The sequence below is a fragment of the Fusarium keratoplasticum genome, chromosome 2 (assembly GCF_025433545.1).
Source record: "Fusarium keratoplasticum isolate Fu6.1 chromosome 2, whole genome shotgun sequence".
In the NCBI taxonomy this organism is placed as follows: Eukaryota; Fungi; Ascomycota; class Sordariomycetes; order Hypocreales; family Nectriaceae; genus Fusarium; species Fusarium keratoplasticum.
In genome coordinates this window covers 4230518-4246539 of record NC_070530.1, presented here as the reverse complement: position 1 = coordinate 4246539, position 16022 = coordinate 4230518, and the positions used below count along the sequence as shown (strand labels likewise).

The 16022-nt window shown below is 51.5% G+C and overlaps 5 protein-coding genes across 5 annotated transcripts; 3 read left to right on the top strand and 2 right to left on the bottom strand.

Moving 5' to 3' along the window:
- Positions 1-39: 39 nt before the first annotated feature.
- On the bottom strand, positions 40-1079 carry NCS57_00322300 (uncharacterized protein; the record flags this gene model as incomplete). Its single annotated transcript, XM_053053233.1, has 4 exons — positions 40-337; positions 391-668; positions 716-948; positions 1022-1079. 4 exons carry the CDS (start codon positions 1077-1079, stop codon positions 40-42), a joined length of 867 nt encoding a protein of 288 aa, XP_052918479.1.
- A 444-nt stretch (positions 1080-1523) lies between these two features.
- NCS57_00322200 (Aldedh domain-containing protein) lies at positions 1524-3126 on the top strand (the record flags this gene model as incomplete). The annotated part of the gene is made up of 4 exons (XM_053053232.1): positions 1524-1793; positions 1850-2431; positions 2489-3008; positions 3059-3126. 4 exons carry the CDS (start codon positions 1524-1526, stop codon positions 3124-3126), a joined length of 1440 nt encoding a protein of 479 aa, XP_052918478.1.
- A 362-nt stretch (positions 3127-3488) lies between these two features.
- NCS57_00322100 (SGL domain-containing protein) lies at positions 3489-4403 on the bottom strand (the record flags this gene model as incomplete). Its single annotated transcript, XM_053053231.1, has 1 exon — positions 3489-4403. One exon carries the CDS (start codon positions 4401-4403, stop codon positions 3489-3491), a length of 915 nt encoding a protein of 304 aa, XP_052918477.1.
- Positions 4404-5698: 1295 nt separating this feature from the next.
- Positions 5699-7065, top strand: NCS57_00322000 (FAD-binding-3 domain-containing protein; the record flags this gene model as incomplete). The annotated part of the gene is made up of 2 exons (XM_053053230.1): positions 5699-5809; positions 5881-7065. 2 exons carry the CDS (start codon positions 5699-5701, stop codon positions 7063-7065), a joined length of 1296 nt encoding a protein of 431 aa, XP_052918476.1.
- A 1972-nt stretch (positions 7066-9037) lies between these two features.
- On the top strand, positions 9038-15821 carry NCS57_00321900 (NACHT domain-containing protein; the record flags this gene model as incomplete). Its single annotated transcript, XM_053053229.1, has 3 exons — positions 9038-10365; positions 10429-14493; positions 14543-15821. 3 exons carry the CDS (start codon positions 9038-9040, stop codon positions 15819-15821), a joined length of 6672 nt encoding a protein of 2223 aa, XP_052918475.1.
- Positions 15822-16022: the final 201 nt, after the last annotated feature.

Here is a 16022-nt window from a genome sequence, read left to right as displayed (position 1 = left end):
TCTAGGCAGTTTCGTTCATATTCGGTGGGCTGTTTGTCATCATAGCTGTTGACCCCCATCTACTCCGGGACCATTTCCCCTCTCAGCTGCAATAATCTTTCTCATAACCTCCAGATCAGAAGGTAGTAGATCCTCAAGCAAACTGGTCGATCCATCAGCCACAATGGTCGCGTCTCCTGGCCTGGCCACTGCTAAAGCCATTCCCCCACGGTATGTTCCCTTCTCAATCAGGTCCTTCATCCTCTCGGCGATCTCACTCGGCTTTATCAGGACGGTGCTAGTTTCATCTCCGTTTTGGCTCTCCATAATGCTCTTGAGAAGAGGCGTCTCGACAAGTCTAGAATTCACAGGTTAGATCAGTTCACACTTTGTTGCTTCATAAACACTTACCCAGGACAGATTCCGACAACTTTGACCTGGGCTTCAGTTTCAGCTTTGGCCAGACTCTTGATAAGTCCAATCGTTCCGTGCTTGCTTGCAACATAGAGAGCCGTCGCGAAATGGCCATTGACTCCTGCGATGGATGATGTGACAATGACGACGCCTTTCTTGTTCTTCCGGAGACATGCCCGGATCGCGATGCGGCTGAGCTTAATGGGATGACCGAGGTTGATGTCGAGCTCGGCATATCTTTTAGTCTCACGGTCACCCCAGAAACTCGACCATTCCTTGGAAAATCAGACCATGAGAAAGACACAAAGGGGGTGTCACGTACAGGTTCTCCAACACCAGCGTTGGCGGCGTAAACGTCTGGAACATCACCAAACTCCTTCTCAGCGAAGGGAATCAAAGCTTCAAGATTATCCCATTCTTGGACGTCGCACTTGATGAAGCGGACGTTAGGGTCGTTACGCACGAGGGGTTCGGCTGCTGGTGACAGGGCAAGGTCGGCGATGATGACCCTGGCGCCGCTTGCCAAGGCCAACTTGGCAAAAGCGAGGCCGATGCCTATTCAAGGCGTGAGAATGATTCTTAAACTCTTGGTTTTTACTTATGAGTAGTTGCCGAGTGAAGAACGTACCTGAGGCACCGCCGGTGATGACCACAATCTTACCGTCCAAGGGGAAGTCGCCTAGCATGGTGATGAATACAAATATCAACGTATAGGGATTGGACCCATGAGAAACTACAGGTACAGCAAGACTTATACATGCCTAATAAATGTATCAAGGTAGTCTCGAGTTGAGATGAACGGGAGCGGCTATGCTGCCGGACGCCCGGCGGATCTACTCCCGCCTCTAGAACGCCGCCATCACTCACCTCCGCCTTTTTCGGTAGATGCGATGGATCATCTACCGCCCCTGTCATCACAGCTGTTGCTCACACTTCCTAGTGGTAAAGCTAAACCGAGCAGAGGTTCTTGATTAGGTACGCTAGAATCATACCTGGGGCGTACCATTCACAGAGGCTTGGTGTACTTTTTGGCGACAGACAAATATTTAAAGAAACCGACCAAGCGCAATAAAACTCTTCGGTTCAACCTGATATGCAGTCCAGTCCAAGTAGACGCACCAGCCTTCACCATGAATTCACACAGCGAAAACAGAGTGCCTCTATGGATCGATAACGAGCCCGTCCACACAAACATCGAGTTTCTAGTCACCAACAGCGCGACTGGAAAATCCATTTCTGCCTCGGCAGCTTTACCAGAACACGTGGATCGCGTCGTCGAGAGCTCGTACAGAGCATTCGCCCAATGGAGTCGTACTACGATATGGCAGCGTCGAGGCCTGTTGCTCAAGGCAGCCAAGCTTCTCGAGGAGCGGAGGCGCGAGATAGAAAGCATACTCAAGGTAAGAAGAAGCACTATAATTTTTAAACTTGTCAATAATCGAGTCTGACGGAGCAGGTGGAAATCCCCATCGATGACTTTGTCATCCAGCAGATCAACATTCAGAGCTCCATCGACCTCCTCCAGGAATTAGCCTTCCACGTGCAAGACTCCGAGACTGGAACTCTCCTCCCTAGCAAGCAGCCGAACTCTTATGCCATGGTCATCAAAGAGCCGTTGGGTGTCCAGCTAGGCATCGCTCCTTGGAATGCATCCCTCTATCTCGGCATCAGAGCGGTGGCAACCCCAATCGCCTGTGGCAACACTGCCATCCTCAAGGCTTCCGAGGTGACACCCCTGGTGCACAACTATATAGGGGTTCTGTTTCGAGACGCCGGCTTTCCTCCTGGTGTCCTCAACATTGTACAGCATAGGAGGGAAGATGCACCAGGAGTTCTCGACGCTCTCATCAGCGACAAGCGTGTAAGAAAGATCAACTTTACAGGGAGTGCCGCCGTGGGCAAGATCATTGCCGCCAAAGCCGCAGAGAGCTGCAAGCCTGTGCTGTTGGAGCTGGGAGGGAAGTCGCCGCAGATTGTCCTTGAAGATGCAGATCTGACCAAGGCTGCTGAGGCTGCAGCCACAGGAGCGTTCGCCCACGTAAGTTTCAAATGGAACGTCGGCTCACCTGTTGCAAGCTGACGGATAAATCTATAGCATGGCCAGATCTGCATGTCTACCGAGAGGATCATCGTCCACGCTTCAGTCATGGAGCAATTCTCAGAGAAACTAGTCACAGCTGCACAAAAGATACAAGTCCAGCCTGGGGCTTCTGCAGAGCACGTTGCGAAGGTAAAAGTACTTGTGGAAGACTCAATCGATAGAGGGGCGAAGTTCCTCTTTGGGAAGGGCATCGAGACAGAAAACTCTCATATGAGTCCGCGGGTGCTCACCGAGGTCACGCAGGATATGCCCATCTGGCGTCAGGAAACCTTTGCGCCTGTTGTGACTCTAGTGCCGTTCACGACGCTCGAAGAGGCTATCGATCTGGCGAATGATTCCGACTACGGATTATCGTCCAGTATCTTTACTTCCAGCGTCATTAGAGGCATCGAGGTGGCTCGGCGTCTTGACACGGGGGCGGTTCACATCAACTCCATGACGGTCCACGACGAGGCACATCTACCGCACGGTGGAACAAAGGAAAGCGGCTGGGGACGCTTTGGAGTCCCGTGGGGTAAGCAGTAATCCTGATTACCACTTGAGCTTCTGGCTAACCATGAATAGGAATCTCGGAGTTTACTCAGCTCAAGACTATTACAGTGACGGATGAAGATTTAGGAAGCTGCTGTTAAATATGAGATGCAGGGAAGATTTTCCAACACTAGGGTTTTCGTGCAACGACAAGAGAATATGAGATCAGGCTGCCTTCTATCACATAATGCTTCTCCCTCAGACCAGCTGAATATACGTGTCAAGGTGCTGCCTAGCTACAACATCGATGTTTCTTGGAAAGGGGGTATTGATCCTCCACGAACCTTCTCATTACCAAGAAGAGGACAAAATAGAAGCGGAGAAAGGAAAATAGGAATAGACAAAGGGCACTTTGTCTCGCGCAGTCGCGGTATCGCGGCTCACAACGATGTCTTAAGGAATCAATCTTACGGTTATGGGAGCTGAATTAGGTATTTCAGTAGTATATATCACTATTTAATATTCACTCTCGACGTGGACCGCCAATATCTACCCTCGCCGAGCCAACCGCACAAGTCGTCTTCTTAGCAACCATGGCGGTAAAGATGCTCTCTCCATCCGGGACCTGGTTGACCACTAGATACAATGTCTTTCCATCCTCCCCTCCCAGATAACACGCCGTAGCATGTCCGCTCACACGAATTCGAGCGTTGATGTTGCCCCGCTGGTCGAGGCGGATGAACTGGTCGTAGCCCAACAAAGAGAGCCAGATATTGCCCTCAGCATCCAGACATCCGCCGTCAATCTTGACCATCTTCCCGGCGGCTTCTTTCTCGGCAAAGTCTGGTAGAGAGGAGGGAGACCAAAAGAGATGCCTGTTGGATAGCTCACCCCCAGGCCCAACGTCAAACTTCAAGAGCCCTTGTCCAAACGTCTCGGCCACAAACAAAGATTTACCATCCTCGGTGATCACCAGCGCGTTCGGAAAGACCAGATTCTCTGCAGCCACCTGGGCAGTACGGTCCGTATCTACCATGATGAGGCGGCCAGGCGAGGGGTCTTCTCCGTGGAGGACTCGAGCCCCTGTATCGTCCAGGTAGACCCTTCCAACACTGTCGATATACATATCTCCACAATACCCGGTCATGATGTTGGAGAGGTCGGCGTAAAGCGTCGTATTTCCATCCTTGAACTGATAGAGCTTGGTATCAAACATGGACGAGTAGATGAGCGACCCGTCGGGATGGAAAAACATGCCATTGGGTTGCAGGTCAACCTTGGCCAAGACGGTCTTCTCGCCAGACTTTGGGTTGATGGTGTAGATGGTGCGGCCAATCATGTCGCTGACGTACAAGAGGCCATTGTGGTATCGAGGGGCTTCGCCGAAGAGCATGCCATCGGCAAGGGGCTGATATGTGAATTCTTTGACGGCGGACATAATGCACCGGGGCCAGGTGTGGCTTGGGCTGAGACGAGGTGAGATTGAGTTGGCGAAAAGGGGGAAGATATAGCAGGACGCGATGCTGGATGTTGAACACTCTGAAGTCGTGGAGCATAGCCTAGCTTTATACTGTCCGTCCTTGGACTCGTTCCTCCCATCAAAGCCAAGAACCTAACATCCCTTAGCTGTTCTGTCTTTCTCTGGGGAGAGGTTTCCCCGCATTGGGATCGAGAGTGCTTCAACCATCATCCGCTAACGTAGACGCCACGAGAACCAATTTGCGGGGGTGGATTGCAATCCAGGATCCGCTCGGCGGATGCAGATCCGCATGCTCGACACTTTGTGGGGTAGCTCTGCCGCCTAGCCTCCATCTATCAGTATTCCGTTTCTTGTCCTGCCTTGCAAGATGTTCACCTGCTACCGCATACCTTGGTTCAGACGGTCACCTATGACTAGAGCTGAAAATAAGTTGCAGCACAATCTGCAACACAACGGCCCAGGGGCTTCGCCGCTGGGCGACCCGGTACCGGTTTCAAACACCAAACTTATGCGTCAACAGAGCCAAGAGATAGCTTATGACGATAGGAACATGTTTCACTTCAATTTTTAGTAGAGAAACACGGGAGTTTTGGAGATAATGACCACACAGGACATATTACATCTGCAATTTGCGGGCATTGTTGGCATGTGTCTGGAGCTGGAGATATTACCCAGCTAAATAGTGTTCCTACTTAGCTGTACAACTTTTGACCAAACCCACGATGGAGAAATATTTCGCGGGTAGAAGGAGAATGTATTGGAAAAGATTGGGCATGCCGCATCAGCTCCCAAGCCGTAGAATTTGCGATGGTGTAGCAGCCAGGATCCCAAAGACAGGACAGGCCAGCACAAACTGCAGTAATGGCCACACAGTAGAACAATGATCCCGGGACCAATTAACAAACCTCCGTGACCAAGGCCCGGGAATTGCGGACTCAGAGGCCAGTTTCGGGGCTGATGGGGATTGTGTTCGGAACCAATTGCTTCCGGCTTTGGGGGAATGGCGGCAAAGATTCCGTGAATGATATGTTGCGGCTGAGCATCCGGGGCAATGGGCAAAAGACTTGATCGAACGGCAAAGAACGGGTTGTGGCTCTTCCATCTGAGCAAACTGCCGAATTCATATCCGCTCTGATGTGTGCTTGTCACAGATAAGAGGCTCCGCGACATGACAATTCCACGGCCTTCTGGCACATGGATCAACTTCAACACACCCACAGCTTGGAAGTCGAATAAATATCACAGTTTGCAACATGAAAGTCATCATCAACGGTGGAGGCCTTGGAGGCCTTGGGGCCGCAATCGCTCTCAAGAAAAAGGGCCATCAGGTTACGGTGCTTGAAGCAGCTCCAGAATTATCCGAGGTGAGAACACACGCGGCGCCTCGCTCCTCTGTCCAGGGCCCAGACCCGAAGCTAACTCTCCTGTCCCTTAGGTCGGTGCTGGTATCCAGATCCCTCCCAATTCAAGCCGAATATTGTGCAGCTACGGCCTCAAGGACAAGTTCCTAGAGAAGGTTGTCTGGCCTCAGCACTTTGCCTTCAAGAGATACGAGACGGGGCGGCTATTGGGAACGACGCCATTGCACCCTCACCTCTCGGAAAAGTACGGATCCCCTTACTGGCTCATCCATAGAGCCGACTTTCAGGGGCTTCTTTTTGACGCCGCAAAGGAGTTGGGTGTCGATATTCGCCTTGGTTGCTTCGTCGAGTCGGTCAACGTCGATGACCCAAGCGTGAAGCTGGCAAACGGGGAGATTTTGGCGGCCGACCTGGTGGTAGGAGCAGATGGCATCCGATCCAAGACGCGGGAGGCGCTTCTCGGGAGGATCGTTGAGCCAAACCCAGCGGCCAACTGCTCCTATCGCGCAACTGTCCCTGTCGAGATCATGTCTGCTGATCCGGACATTTCCCACCTCATGACGGACATCAACGCCAACTGCTGGATTGGGCCTAATCACCACATTATGGCCTATCCCATTCGTCAGGGTGCCATGTATAACCTTGTCCTGTCTCACCCCAGTGGCCTCGCAACGCCTGGCAAGTGGAACGAGCCCGGCAACCTAGAGGAGATGCATCAACACTACAAAGACTTTGATCCAATCATCCAAAAGGTCCTGTCCAAGGTTCAGAGCTGTCTCAACTGGAAGATTGCTGACTTGCCTAACTTGCCTACTTGGGTCAGTGAAAACGGCAGAGTCGTGCTGCTGGGGGATGCAGCCCATGCCATGGTGCCGTTCCTAGCTCAAGGCGCAGCGCAGGCTATCGAGGACGGCGCATGCCTCGCGGAATGTCTAGCTCGTGCCAAAGACCCTTCCGACATCCCAGCTCTCATGCGCGCATACGAAGCCATCCGCAAGCCGCGAGCCGAGCGGGTGCAACAGGCGACTCGAGACTCCAGCCGTGTCTGGCACTTGCATGACGGACCTGAGCAGGAAGCCCGTGATCTGGCATTTGCATCCATGGCAGCTAGCGCTCGCGACGAAAAGATGGATGAGGCTTTGAATAAGGCAAATCCCAATAGTTTAAGCGGTAGGGACTTCCAGCCGTGGCTTTTTGGGCACGATGAGATAGCGTTGACGAACGTGAAGCTGAATGAGATGTTCACGCTTCAAAAGTAATAAACGAGTTTTCGATCTCCCTCTCCTTCTCTATCTTTCAGCTCTAATATCATCTTGGTAAACATCTAGGTATGCTGAGTATTATGTTAGATAAGCGAGGCGTAGTATCTGTCTTGTCTTGATTATGTTGATCTTCGTAGGTATTGAATGGATATGACTGATTTCTGGCCAGGCGGAGTTTCCATGCGTGTTGAACAAAATGTAGAGAGCCACGATGTCATTTCGCAGAGAATATAGTCGCCATTGAATTCATAGATTCTTAGCAAGTGAATAAAGTGAGCCCTCGTAATCACGTGGCGGTAGACCCTATGCTTGGAAACATGATGGTAGAGTTGGCAGGGTACTGCATCTTCATCAGAGAGCACAAGGCTGTGAAGGCCTAAACATCAAATACTCACACTTCCAAAGGCAGAAAGAATTCGATTGTGTTTGGGGTCCCAGTTGAACAGATCATCGACAACCGTCCGGTTGTGGTTGTGCCCCCATTGTGATATTTTCGTAGAGTAACCAAGGCTGTTGTGAAGAGCGTAGCCGTGACCAGGACTGTAACTGATAAGAGGTGGATGAGTTTATGGGCAATGGTGAACAGAAGAAAATTGTAGAAATTAAATCTGGTTGGATAACTCGGCTTCTCACACTCATCTCGGCGGGTGCGGTGTCCTGGGTATTTCGGTCCAGGGCCATAGGAAGGTGACGAATACGGCGGCCGAGGAGCAGGGGTCGTGGCATTCGACGGGGAGAGCCCTCGCGTCGACGGGATTCGACGCTCCCATCAAAGTTGTAAGATGGCCGTTGCTAACCAGAGACCACTCTTAAGTGTCAAGGTGACCGTAGTAGGCATGGTCGCATGCTGGGGTCGAGTCTGGGGATACTGGCGGCAGGACCAGGGTCGCACACCCGAGTTTAAGCTGCGGCACCTGCGCTCCTGCCGAGGTTGGGATTGGTTCTCATAGTCAGAAACAATTGGCTCCTGAAAAGGGGCAGTGGCTTCTGCCTTTATTAGGAGGTTAGATATGGCGCGGTGTAAGTTCATTGTACGATTTTCGTTGGGCATGAAGGGGCGCTGTGGACATGGGTGGTGGGCAGGGCATACACGAGGCACTCGCAAGGCGACATCAACGATCCACGAGAGCCTAGAAAGATGGATGCAGGAAGACAGGCTAACAGGTCAGGTGGAGGCTGGTGAGGCATTTTAACCAACTGCGTCTGCCAAGCCTGCAGGTGTGTCGGTGTGCTGGCCAACTCAACAAACGACAGCCTGGTGCGGTCAAACAGTGACCCGGTAGATCACAATCGGGCCCCCGTCAGGAGTCCTTATTCTTGCTCTAAGGCAGAAATAAGGATTGAAATAATTAAGGTAACCAAGCCTAACAACGATGGGTAAAAGAAAAGACATGCGCTCAGGAAGAGTCATGTCTGGGTGGCGTACACTTGGCGTGTTTTCTCTTTCCGCTCTCGCAACCTCTGCCCATGTTGGTATGTATGCACCACTTGACTATGGCTGCTTACGATCCACATCGTACTGCAGGCTCTTTCAAGGCTCTACTAGGGCACAATTTGCCGGGAGGCATTGCTGCTCCAAGTATGCCTCAGTTGCGCTACGTTAGCTCTCTTCTCTAGGTGATTGGTTTAAGCAACCAAAGGTATAGCCACACTGCCTAATATTTGAAACATACAAGGGGCAGTGAACAATCAGATAATTTTGAGCGGAGATGCAGAATCAGGCCGACGGATTATTGGCTTAGCAGCCTTTATTGGGCAAGGAGACGGACACACAAGTCGGCAGCGCCAGGCTCAAGCGCATAGGTACAGTACCTACCTACATGAACACGCATTTACCCCTCACAAATCTCATGGTGTCTTCAGCTTCTATTCACCCAACTCCAACATGAGGCTTGGGCCTGTCTTTTCAGATGCCCAGTACCTTCTTATCAGGTAGCCCGTTCCCACTCTTTTATCTCCCAAACCAACGATGGAGGCTGCAGCGAGCATCGCAGGTCTGGTGGCTCTCGCCGATCTCGTGTTTCGCTACTCCATGAAGTACGTCAAAAGCTCGAAGGGGGCGCAAAAGGAAGTCGAAGCTATATCTCGGGAGACCGGGGATCTTGCTCTTGTACTGCACCGCTTGTCATTTGTTACTATTAGACTGGTGGAGACGCAGTCTTCCGATGGAACCGAAGTGCCATCCAACATCACGCTGCATCACCTGTACCACTGCGAGGAGCTCCTGATACGACTCAAGAAGCGCCTTGGCGATGCAGAATCCGACATTGGCTCCGATTCTCGCCTTGAGAGACTTTCAAGTCACCTGAAATGGCCATTTTCTTCATCAGAGGTCAAACAGATTCTGCAGGACTTGGAACGCCACAAGCAAACCATCAACCTTGCACTAGCAGCCGACTCTTTGAGCAGCCTGATATTACTCCTCTCCCGTCAATCGGCCACTAATACCGGAATCAACAAGGTACAAGACGTTGTCAAAGAGATCTTGGACATCGAAACAAAGATTGTTCTTGACAAGAAGAGGAAGAACGTGCTTGAATTCTTCACCAAGGTCAACCCGTATTCCGAGTTCGACACAAACCGGAGACTACGACAAGGTCTCACAGGCCTCTGGCTCACCCACGGCCCTGAGTTTGAGAAGTGGTATACGACGCGCGGGTCGAAAATCTGGTGCAGCGGCATCCCGGGTGCGGGCAAGTCGGTCCTTGCGGCTGCCATCATTGACGATTGTCTACAGAGGAACGCAACCAACCAAGGAACAGCATTGGCATATTTCTTTTGTACATACAGAGACGAAAAGTCCCAAGAGCCTACCTCTATTCTCTCCTCCCTTTGCTCTCAGCTAGCACGGCAGGGGGAGAATGCGTTTGAGACCCTGAAGGAGTATCACGACGAACTGACATGCGAACGCCAACTTCAGGCAGAGCCCTCGACGAATAAGTTGATCAAGATTCTCCGAAGAATGTGCTCCTCATTTGATCGAGTATATCTCATTGTTGACGGACTGGACGAATGCGTCACTCATGTCGAGGAATGCGTGGAAAGCCTGGCAGCCCTCCTTCCATCCCCTTGTGATGAGACACTCAACTTGGCCGTGCTCAGCAGAGATGAAGCTCCTATACGGGCTATTTTGGGAGACCAGTTTCAGAATGTCGAAATCGAAGCACACACTGAGGACGTTGACCGCTATGTGACCCAGGAACTAGACCGGCGCATCGCCTCGAGAAAGCTGAGGCTCAGAAGCCTGGCGCTAAAGGATAAAATTAAAGCGAGACTGGTGATTGGGGCCAAAGGAATGTAAGTGCCCGAAACAAGCTCAACCCTCTTGACATGATTCGGTACTGATAGATGAGACCCCAGGTTTCGGTGGGTGGCTTGCCAGGTGGATCATCTCTGCGAGCTTCCAACTGATGGGGCTCGGGAAAGGGCATTGGACAACCTACCGCCCACACTCTTTGCCACCTACGAGCGCATCTTGGCCAGAATCGACGAATCTCATGAGCAAGTCAGACAACTCGTGCAGAGAACTCTACTGCTGATCAGTTCGCCTCATCATGGGCACCTCAGTCTCCGACAGATCTGTGAGGCCATCTCCCTCCAAGATGGCTGGGAGGAACTCCCGGATGAGGATATTGTGGATGGAGAGGAAGTTCTCCGATGGTGTGGCAGCCTCGTCCGAACGAGGACAATGGAAGAGCACGATGAACTGGGCATTGAATTCTCACACTTTTCAGTGCAGGAATATCTCCAAAACAACTGTCACTGGCATCCTACGCTCAGTGCGTACGGTATCTCTCGGGAAAAGGCCTGCCATCTCCTGGCATCTCTCTGCCTTGATTACCTCGCCCTCAAGAACCACGAGCAGCTACCGAAGGAAACAGACGAGGCGATCAAAGCAATGGATGAAAGAGACTTGCGGTATCCTTTCTACAGACATGCTGCGACGTTCTGGCCGTTCTATGTACGCGAGGGCGGTGAAGGCTGCTGTCTTGAGCGCATCCATGACCTTTTCCAGCTTCCAAAGACACCCAGGTTTTGCTCATGGGCGACGACGCTTGCCACTCACTCGATGTCGATGGACCGTATGGAGTGGTATAACGCTGCCGACCTATGGCTTGAGACACGAAGTTTCAGTGAAATGGACGTTGTCTTTAACCCCTTTCACGTCGTTCGGCCGGACTTTACGCCTCTACACATGGCGGCTGCCTTAGGGATGCCAGAACTTTGCGATCATCTACTCAAGCAAGGCGCAAATATGGATCTCAAGGGCAAGTTCGGTACCCCTTTGCACTGCGCAATCGCTGGCCTTGGGATTTTCGCCTTTGATGGCCCGGAATCCAACTTGTACGACTCCAACATGTTCGACAAAGCCAACTTTTTCGACGCTGTGGGCCAACTGCTTGGACGACGGCAATCTGGCCAAGTTCTACTAAACGCAAAGGCAAATCCGCACTTGTGTTTTATAAGTGGCCAAGAGGAGAGGTACTCATCTCTGTCCCTTGCTGCAATCTGGTTATCCTGTGACAAAGGTCTAGGGATTGCCGCCGATCTCATCAAAGCTCGCATTGCCGTCGGGGAGGAGGACCTGCACCATTTCACGGAACGGTACGACTACCTTGTGGATTTAACTGAGTGCGGTGATGAATACAGCGACAGACACGCCGTTTTGAGCCTTCTCGAGGCCCTCGGCCCCCCTACCATGGAGACTAAAGGCACACCAACATCACGTTTGTACATCGAGACCTACAATTGGGCAACAATGATGGAAGTCAAGGGCTTGGACCAACTGTCAATACACCAGCCAACAGCCGGGTTCAGCGATGATGAGATTGTTGGACTCGTGACCGGATGGATCGTGAACAACAACGCCGTTGAGTTGAGTCGGTTTCTTGAAAGCAGCCGATCCGAACTGGTGAAATCCACCAAATTTGATACTTACATCGAAACAACCAACGGAACCGCTCTCCACTTGGCTGCAAGACACAGTTCACTGGATGTACTAGATGTACTTCTAAAATATGGCCTCGATGCAAACATAGCTGATGAAAACGGAAAAACTTCAGCGCATTGGTGTGGCGGTGTGGACGAACTCCGAGTGCTATTGGCATATGGCGCCTCTACGCTTGTGCCCAACAAGTCCAAGGAGACGCTTTGGCATCACATGGCGAGTCAAGGCAACATAAAATCTTTGGATTTTCTCGCCGGGCTTGACGTAAGACAAGAGGCGTTGCAAATGGTCTCTTCAAGAAACGAGACGCCAATCTGCTCAGCCTTGAACAACGGGCAAACAGATGTTGTTCTATTTCTCCTCAAGCACTGCGACTCGAGAGCGTTCTGGCAAAGTGGTGGGTCTATCTTTCGAGCAGCAGCGAAACTGGGATCTTCTGAGATTGTGAAACATTTGCTAGACGTTGGCATCGAGGTGGACGGCATGGACGACATCACAGGGAACCCGCTGCACTATCTTTCCAGGGATGCCGGTGTTGAGTGCGTTCAGCTACTTAAGGACCTGTTTCCTTTGGACCAGCGAAGAAAAAGGGATCACAGAACGCCGCTGGAATCACTCTTGCTTCAAGGCGTCGAGGAGGGCACGGAGCTCGACGACAAAGTCTTGGAAGCTATGCTGCCAGGCAATATCCTATCATGCCCCAAAGAAGCGAGCAGACTGTGGTCATTTGTTGGCTCCCTGGTGGCTAAGCATGCGCTGGCTGAGCATGCGCTGCCTAAGCATGTGCTGGCTACGCAAGATTATGGCGTGTCTTGGATTTGGCTCTCAAAATTCGTTCCGACTCTAATCGAGCTTGGCGTCATGGCCAAACACGAAGACACGGGACAGTCGGCCTTGGGCCCGTTTGCATCGTGCCTTGTTGCGGATATCACCTACAGGTATGAAAAGATGTTGGATGGTCTCTACATTCCAGGGTATACCAAGTGGTTCTGGTTCTCAAGCATGATACAACAGGCTATGAGAGAGGGAGGGCGGTGGGACAGGGCGGGTGAGGTCGACGGGGTTCGACTTTTATCCTTCGCCATCCTACACAACGACGCCAAGATGATATCACTACTTGTCGAGAAGGGTGTCGACATGCATTCAAGAGTCGATGTACTCTCTCCGTTCGAGTTCGCCTGCTTTCCTGGTGTTCCAGTCGAGGAAAGGAGCTTTGCGATCCTCGTGAAACACGCAGCCCTAGCGAAGATGGCCGAGGGAAACGAGAAGCTCAAGGGCTGCGGTTCTCTTCACTTTGTCGCTGGATGGGCTAAAAATGAAGGGCCCTGCACTTGGAAGCTAAGGCAAATGTTGTCGGCGGGTGTCAATCCGAATTTGCCTTTGTCTGGTGAGCCATCACCCCTTGCCTTTCACGTCTTTCGAGGTGCCCTGGACACAGCCGAGATTCTTCTCGAATCTGAAGCTGACCCATGGGCTCGGGGATCATATTCATTCGATGCAGCCTTGGAAGCCGTTCGCTTTGGCCACTATTCAATACTCGAAAGGATCGCAGCAACCAACGGCCAGACACCTTGTTGGGATCGAACTTGGGCCGGCGTCTTCAGCGACAAGAAGTTTGCTGGTGGGAACGCGCTGCACCTAGCTGCATTGAATGGAAAGACAAAATGCCTGGAGTTTTATCTCAGTCGAGGCTTATTGTCGGATCTGGAGTGCTGCGACGATACACTCAAGACTCCGATGCATTATGCTGCTCATTTTGATGGCTCTTCAACAATCGAGTTTCTCACGATCCGTGGAGGAAACATCGATGCTAGAGACCGCTTTGGCTTGACTCCATTACACCTTGCTGCTGACCAAGGACACTTGCAGGCAGCCAAGACCTTGATCAATCTTGGCGCCAAGCATCAACCTTGCAATAGAGGTTGCACGCCGCTGGTGTATGCATACGCAAGGGGAAATGAAACCATGATTGAAGCCCTCCACAGTTCCTCTGAAGAACTCCAAGAATCAAATTCTCCGAATGAATCTCCTAAATTGGTCAAATTACTAGCAGAGGCGATGCGCAATGCTATTCTACGGAGAGATGTTGCGGCTTGCAAGAGAATCCTCGCCCTTGGATGCCCGATAGACGTCGAGATCTATTTGGGCCAGGCTGTAACTCCTTTGGCCGTGGCTATCTGTCACCAACAAGACCCAGAGGTTGTTCGATGGCTGGTTGACTCCGGTGCAACGGTTTCGACAGCCTTTCCTCAACCCTACCAGAACCGGTACTTGAACGCTCTCGAAGCAGCAGTCGCTCACCCGATATTCAACAGTCTCTTGCACAAGTTGTTGAACAAGTTTTTGGAAGAAGGGGGCAATTTTCTTGACATGGCTCGAAGTCCTGTTCATCTTGCCGTCGGCTGCAACAATATTGAGGGGCTCAGGATTATGTTGGACTGGCTTCGCAATATGTACGGCAGCTCTGGACTGAATTTGTGCGTTGTCAAACACTTGCTGAACTGGACCCAGCTGAATCCTTCCTAGGAACAAGTCGAGCTGTGTTGTCGAAGGGAAACCTTCCCTGCGTGAGACACTGTCAGCTTTCGTCAACCAACAAAATGCTCAGAATCAGAATACTGCACTTCATGTCGCAGCCTCCAAAAACAATGTTGATGCCTGTGCCATCCTGATCGACAGTGGGGCCAACATTGAGGAGACTGGTGTCAACAACGCTACACCACTTCACTTAGCAGCTATATGCGGCTCCCTTCAAGTTGCCAAGGACCTCCTCAGTCGCGGTGCTCGTGCTAATCCGTTAGATGTATGTGCTGAAACGCCTCTCATGTTGGCCTATCGGACAGGTCAGTGGGGACTGGTCGATCTTCTCACACCCCATTACGAAAACCCAACGAGTACAAACCACATGGGAGAAAGTATTTTGCATTTCATGACGAGATACGAACCCGGCCCAGCAAGAAAAGAGGTTTCTGTCGAAAGTCTCTCACGCTGCATCGAGCAAGGAGTCAGCTTGTACTTGCGAGACGCTACCGGAATAACCCCCGCGCATTGGATCCTAGTCAGCCAGTCTGCATGCTACTTGCGGTCATTATTGAATAGGGATTATCGATTCCTACGACTGGAGGAGATAGTTCCGTGGCCTGAGATGTGTTTTGCCAATGGAACTTACAAATTGATGGCAATATCGAAAAACTTGCGCCTCATTCGGCCATTCCTGAGCAAGCATGAGCTCCATCAACTTTGCGGCGTTGCAGACAGTGGAAACCACAGTCTGCTGTGCCGAGCGGCGGGTTGGGGTTTGGTCGAAGCGATCGAGAACTTTCTTGCACTCGGAGTCGACATGATCGAACACGAATGCAGCGATCACGGCACGCCATTGACTGCTGCAGTCTCTAACCGCCAAGTCCAGGCAGTCAAGTGTCTTGTCCGCAACGGTGCAACGATACCCGACAACCTCTGCCATCCAACGGACTCCAGAGCCAGCATGGCAAGCCCAGATATTTTAATTCGACAATGGCTGTTCGTTGGCCGATACCTGGAGCAGAAACGGATCTCAAATGGCACGACAGAAGCAGCGGACAAGATTGAGAGCTGGGCTGGCGTTTGCTCTGTTGAAGTGGCGTTGAAGTGGGAGTGGAAGAGACGCCGGGGAGAGAGTACATGGGAGTATGCTTGCAGACTGCAAGGGATTATCAAGGATCTGAGAGGTAAGGTTATCAAGTGTGCGTGGGAGATTGACAGCAAAAGTGGCGGCAGCGATGATGGTGGCGAGGATGGCAGCGACTTTGACAGCGATGATGAATAGTCTACCTACCTTCTTACTGGCATCTGGGGCTGGACTTGGGGCTTGTGACAATAACACGGGGGACTACAATTTCTTATTGATTTATTACAATTTCCTACCTCAATACAATCCCATAATGTTATAACTGACAAGTAGTTGCTTGAGCCCTGATATGATAGGCAACTCTTCTACTTAATTTGGATGACTTTCTACTAATGCGGC